The sequence below is a fragment of the Stegastes partitus genome, unplaced genomic scaffold (assembly GCF_000690725.1).
Source record: "Stegastes partitus isolate 25-593 unplaced genomic scaffold, Stegastes_partitus-1.0.2 Scaffold188, whole genome shotgun sequence".
Taxonomy (NCBI): Eukaryota; Metazoa; Chordata; class Actinopteri; family Pomacentridae; genus Stegastes; species Stegastes partitus.
This window is the reverse complement of record NW_007577919.1, coordinates 142,174-148,799: the sequence shown is the minus strand read 5'-3', so window position 1 is coordinate 148,799 and position 6,626 is coordinate 142,174. Positions and strand designations below refer to the sequence as shown.

At 41.7% G+C, this 6,626-nt stretch overlaps 1 protein-coding gene across 1 annotated transcript in view; it reads left to right on the top strand.

Annotated features, from left to right (window-relative positions):
• LOC103356173 (polypeptide N-acetylgalactosaminyltransferase 18-like) overlaps positions 1-6,626 on the top strand; it is a 160,251-nt gene that overhangs the window by 91,282 nt on the left and 62,343 nt on the right. Inside the window, exon 2 of the mRNA XM_008280244.1 lies at positions 6,184-6,391. Within this exon, the coding sequence (XP_008278466.1) occupies positions 6,184-6,391 (208 nt within the window). The remainder of the gene's footprint in view (positions 1-6,183; positions 6,392-6,626) is intronic.

Genomic DNA, 6,626 nt, shown 5'->3' with positions numbered 1-6,626 from the left:
GTTTTCCAGACTGGATGCCAGGTTTTGCAGACACCAAAGTACAACAAAAGAGACATTAAGACAACAGTAAAGACAAACCTCCTCACTAGTCTCCTTCTTGTACCTCCTTCAGAGGCGTCATTGGAGTCTCGGTGGCCTCCTTCACTCATGTTCTCACTTTATGATCATCAGAAACACCACAAACTCGTCCTCATTAATAAATCAGGCGGTCCGATCAAAGCAGGGCTCCAGCTGCTGGATTTTCCTCTGCGACGGCTCGGTTTCAACTTTTTCATTTTTCATGCCGCTGTGGGACGATGACTTGAGAGAAGAAGGTGTGTGATGTGCTGCTTGTGAAACCTCTTCGGCGACGGCGTTAATTGAGGCGTTGTCACATCAGCGATTCTCTCGGCTGTCGGGAGGATTTCTCTCGTTGTGCGACTCTGCCAAAGACATCCGGAGGAGCTCTTTTCTGTTGTTTGTTTTGGACGACATCCAGATGTGCCTTCGCGGTCGTCGCACACAGCTCTGTGCCGCCGATTTAAAAATTCAAACGGTGGCGTTGCTTTGTCGGCGCCAACAGCTGCAGACAGACAACACGTTTCTGGTCGACGGGATTCTTTGTGGAGCTGAAACGCTGCAAACATTCGGAAAAAAAAAGGAAAAGTTCTCTTTTTGTTATTCCAGAACCAGCTGTAAACACGACACTGTCATAGCGATCAGCTGCTGGTTCACACATCGAGGAGAGTTCTTTAGCTTCAGATGGTTTCAGTTTCCTTTTATTGAGTTTATAATGACTCCTAGAACTGAAACGTGAATCTTTGTCACAGGAAGCAGTCGTGTGTTTTGGTTCTTTCTTACATTTATTAAAGGTCTTCTGGAAATATTACGCATGTATTTTAAGGATTTAAGGCATTTTTAACTTGAATCAAAACCTGATCCTTTGCTGATATCCGCCGTCATGCAGGTGTCATGAAACAAAAACAACTGGTGGCACGATGCGAGTTTTATGTAATTCACTTAATCAGGAATCCTCACTTTTAACAATCAGGAATTCATTTTTTTTCTATAATATCTTTATTATTTTTGTAACAGAACACGTGCAAACAGCCACACGTTGCACCATCGTAGCTCATTATATGTACTGTATGTGTCAAGGGTTTCTTAACATACCAAATAATAACAATAATAATAATTAAAAACAGATAAATTAATTAATAAAATTAATTTAAAAAATCTGTGAATAAGTAACGGTTAAATAAATGCAGAAATGAACATTTTTTTTAAATCAGGTCAGTAAATAATTGGAGTCTTGTATCATAACGGAACAGATAAAACACAAATTGATCAAAAATAAAGTTAGCTGCATTTATTTTTAATCAGTAATTAATTCATTGATTACACGCTGATTGATCCCAGCAGGCGTTCGTCCCGTTTTAACACAAACACGGTCGGTCGGTTCTGTCGAGTTCTGCTCGGAGGTCGGCGGTCGTCCCAGAAGTCGTTGTCATGGTGCCCGTTGCTAGGCAGCACACGAACTTCCTGTCGTCCAAATGAACAGTCACAGGCTCGTTGTAGAATTTTTGTTTTTTCGTTTGTTTTGCTTTGTTGTTTTGTTTGTTCTAGAAAACCCTCTCGTACACATGCATAGTTAAACATGAGTCGGAGGTCTTTAATCGTCACATTAGCCTTCGTCGTGGTCCCGCTGCTAGCTAAACTCCCTTAATGCTACGTGCTCGACAACATGACCTTCCTGTCGTCCAAATGAACGGTAAAGCTACGTGTCCTCTGGGGCGATTTTCCCCGCGCGGTAACGCATCGCTTCTGAAGATCGCCCGCTTGCTAGGCGTGCACTAGCGGCCACTAGTGGTCACATGGTGAACCAACATGGCGCCTCGGCTGCAGACTTTCACTTTTATTACAAAAACTGTTCAGCGACAAGTATTTCAGAAAACATTTGAGGCGCAAATAAGCTGCTAAATCTGTCCTCATCTTAGTTAAACAACAGCTAGTTTAGCCGTTTTACGAAAGTTTTGTCGGACCGCCGCTCTCCGCACCTAATTTGCATAAAGTAGAAGTCAAGGCTACTTTATGCAAATGAGCAGGCGGTGCTCCAGAACAGGAAGCAGGAAGCTGTGGACACGTAGCATCAGAGGCTAGTTGTAGAATTAGCTTGGTGCCTCGTTTGCATCATTTTGTGTCTCGTTTGTTTTGCTTTGTTGTTTTATTTGTTCTAGAAAACCCTCCTGTGGACATGCATCATAAACATGTGAGTCAGAGGTCACTGTTAGAAGTCTTTGTCGTGGTGCCCGTTGCTAGCTAAATGCTATCTGCTCAACAACATGAGCTGCCTGTTGTCCAGATGACATAGATTCTGTTCTCGTTTCGTGCTTTGTTCTTTTATTTGTTGTTTTATTTGTTGGTGCATCGTTAAACTCGTGAGGTCGTTACCCTCCACATGAGTCGCTGTCGTGGTGCCCGTTCGTTGCTGCTAAACTCCCATGATGCTCTCTGCTGCCGACATTTAAGAACAGCCTTGATGCCGTCTCCTTGTTGACGCGTCTCAGTGGCCGTGGAGGCTTTTTGCTTTAGTCCTGGTGCAGGTTTACAAATGAGCGTTATCGTTGGGTCTTCCGTCCACCTCGTCCTCCAGCCGATCCGGATGAATTAACGCCGGAGGTCTGTCGGACACAAAGCGGAAACAAAGCCTCCAGAAACCCGACGCGTCTGCTCTCGCGCTGAAGCTGCATTAACTAAAAGCGTCGGCGAATACAAATGGCTGCCGGTATTATTAACTGGAAGAAAGGAAAGAAAAAGGAGCACAAATGAGGCGACTTCAAACTCCTGGAAAAAAAAAAAAAAACTTCTGGTGACTCATTTGCGGCCAAGAAAAATGGAATTCGCGGAGCTTTTAGGGCGCTTATTACGAGGCTGTGAGGGGGCTCGGAGGGAGGCGGCGGCGGCGGCGGTTCGAGCATTAAGCACGTTATTGGCAGAGAGGGAAGTGCTGCTCTTCAGACTAATAAAAAAGCCATTCAGCCGAGGGAGGAGAGGCGCCGCTCCACAGTCCATCAGCTGCTGCTTTCTGGCCGCCGAAACACAAGAAAGACGCGTCTGAACCGGAATCTTCAAGTCGACGCCGAGCTCGGGTCACTTGTTTTACAAAAAAACGCATTTGTGTGACGCTTTTAGAAAGATGAAACTCACAAAGTGCTTTACAAGAGCAGCGTGAAGACAAAGAGGCAAGAATCACACATTTAAACAGGAAACGAAGCCAAAATCTGTCGCCGATTATAAGTGAGGAGGTAAACTGAAGGACGTCAGCTACAGAGGGAGACTTTAAAAGTCCATTCACGTGTTTCTAGTTGTGTTTTTGGGGGATTTAATGTTAAACAATATTTCTTGTCATTCTCACTCCTCTTTGCATCCGTTTCTCAGCCTCCGGTTAAAATGTCGTCTCTTGACATCGTAAAACGTCCAGAATGACTTAAAATTTGTCAAAAATCATCAGAAGCTTCTACGTGGTTGGTCAGAAAGATGTCAAAAATGTTTGTCGTCTCTATAGTTCATGAACTCTCCAACAAAAACCTGCACTAAGCAATAAAACGAGTCGTAAACGACGAAAGAAATACCTGAAAGGTTGTCGGAGTTGTTCAGATGTCGTCAAACACTCAAACGGGATCCAGAATGACTTCAAATTGTGTAAAATAACTCAAAAACATCCACCGAATGACTAAAAGCAGAAAATAAACTTCAACTCTGTTCTGTCTTTGTAGAAGTTCCACAGACACAAAACTTGTCCGAAGTGACAGAATTTGTCCTGAATGACACAAAAAATGTTAAAAACGGCTCAAAATTAACTAAAATTTACCCAAAATGAAAAAAAAGTTTGACAAAAAACGACGGAATAATTTTTTTTTTTGAATCCAAAATGTCTTGAAATTTGTCCACATTACGTCAAACTAAGGTTTACTAAATGAAAAGACATTTTTAATGGATTTAAAAGTAAAACTGTCTAATTTCACTGTCAAACATCGTAAAAGAACGATTTACTATTTGTTGAAAAAATACAGATGTTTTTGGTAAGTTTTACTTTTTTTTTTTTTTTTACAGTCAAAATTAAATTAAATTAATGAAATGAAATGAAATGAAAAATACTTTATTTATCCCAGAAGGGAAATTTAATAATACTCTTTTTCCCAATAATTTCACCAAATATTACCTGTAACTTTGGCAAAACAGGAAAATTCTTGTTTCAATTTCTGTAAAATTATAATGTTTTGATCATATAATGTTCAGGTTCTCTATTCAGACATGTAGAGTGTGGTTTTTATTATCTGACAGTTTCGGCGACGACGCTCGCCTTCTTCACAGACGACACCGGCAGCGGGTGACGGGTCAGCCGGCGGTACGCCCGGCAGAACCGCCAGAGCCGCCGGGAAATATGATGTTTTGAAATTGAAAAAACAAAAACGTTGATAAAAAATGAATTAATATTTGTAAAAACAAAAAATTTGTAAAATAAAAAACAAACAAAAAACTAATGTGTACATAATTTACAGTTTTGGTCTGTTTTTTAAATATTAAAACAAAATTCAGTAACTACAGTCAAAGTCATATTTTTTCTGTGGTTTTGCTCGATATCGTCTTTGATTGAACAAAACAGGAAAAATCTGATTTTTTTTTTTAAAGTGGTAAATTTTACTCAGATTTTTAAATCTTAATTGACAAAATCTTAATTTACGATCAGATATTTTTTCTGAAAGCAATAAAAACTGTAATTTAACAAAACGGGACAAATCTGTAAAGAACAAAAGGAATAAATAAAAGAATAGTAAAGAATAAAATTAGTCTTAAATGACTGAGAACATGTCGTGAATGACAAAAAAATATCCAAAAACATTCAAGAATTGTTTAAATATCATAAACAAACAGTCAAACATGATCCAGAATAACTCAAAACACACGAAGAGGGATTCAACTGCCAAAAACGACTGGAATTAAAAATGTCAAAAACATGTTAAAAATGACCGAACACGTCGAGAATTAATCAGAAATTCTCCACAAAACATGTCCAGAATGAATGAAAACTGGAAAATACAGAGAAATTGTTCAAATGTTGTCATTTTTCTTAGTTTTTTACAGTGTTGTTTCTGCATTTTTATTAAAAGAAGTGACAAGTATTTAAACCAGCAGATATTTAGAAGTTAAACTGGATGCTCAGCGTTGTGTTTATTCTCTGGATGCAGAACCTTCACCTCCCAAACCGTCCACGTTCTCCTGGACGCTGAGCTCCGGACTCTCGGGAGGTTTTCCGTCATGAATCTGTCATTTTGTCGGACGGTTCCTCGTCTTCGGGGACAAACAGCAGAAAGCTGCTTCCTCATTCTGCTGCCGTTCGGCCTCGTGTTGAGGAAACCGGACCGGAGGAGACGAGCTGCAGAACCGCAGCACAGAAGGACCAACGTAAAAACCACCAAGTGTCCGTTTTATTCTTTGTTTTGCTGCGTGTCGGCCTCCAGCTTCTGCAGAGCTGATGTGAAAACAGAAGCGTTTCCTCGGGCGTGTCGGAGCAGAACCACGTCGGCTCGGATCGTTTCAAACAACAATGAAAATCCCTTTTGTTTGGAGTCCTGGAGGTTTGACCACCGGTTTCCTCGATGGAGGCTCATTTGACGTTAAAAGCCGTCAGTGATGGAGCTGAGAAACTCCTCAGAACCTCAGCACCACCAACCTGCTTCCTCTCTGTCCACAAAGACACAAAAAACGTTCCAAACTTACTTAAAATATTTGCAAAAACGTGTCCAGAACAACTCAGACTCAGGTTTCAAACACTCTTTACGTACAGACGATATGTTAATGAGCCGATTGTGCTTTTATTGTGACGCTGCAGCTTCCAACGGAAACGCGTCCAAAGGAACCAAATTTGTCCAAAACGTGTCCAGAAATATTAAAGAATTGTCCACAACACGATCCAAAATGACGTGAACCTGCTCCGAATGACTCAAACCAAAGTGTGCAGAACTTTAACGTTCACAGAACTGGTCCAGAACAGTTGACCTGGATGACTCATAAAGGGTTAAAAATGTCTGAAAACATGTTCAGGATTCACATTAAACCACCCAGAACGTGTCCAGAACCACTCGGACTGTCCAGAACATATCTTCTTGTCATTCTAACTCTGTGTTTCCTCTCCGTCCCCAGAAACGCCCCAGAAGGACGGCGAAGACGCCGCGTCCTCCTCGGACTCCGCCTCCGACTCCGCCTCCTCGCTGTTCAGCCACTGGGGTCGCGACCTCGGGCCGGAGAGTCGCCGGGCGGCGCTCAGGAAGTTCCGTTACTACGGATACAACGGGTACCTCAGCGACCGCATCTCCCTGACCCGACCCATCCCGGACCTGCGGCCCGACGGGTCAGTACCGATGTTTTCATCTGGTTCAGTCCGATAGACGAGTTTGAATAATGAATCAGCTTAAAATAACGTTTCTGCTTCTGGATTCAGAAAAATGTCACATTGACTTAAAAACAAGTTTCTTAAAGTTCTGTTGAAACGACGTCTGAAAGCTGCCACATGAACAAAGACGCTGTTTTTAAAACTTGTTGTGAACGGAGCCAGAAAACAACAATACATCAACAGAAGAATAACA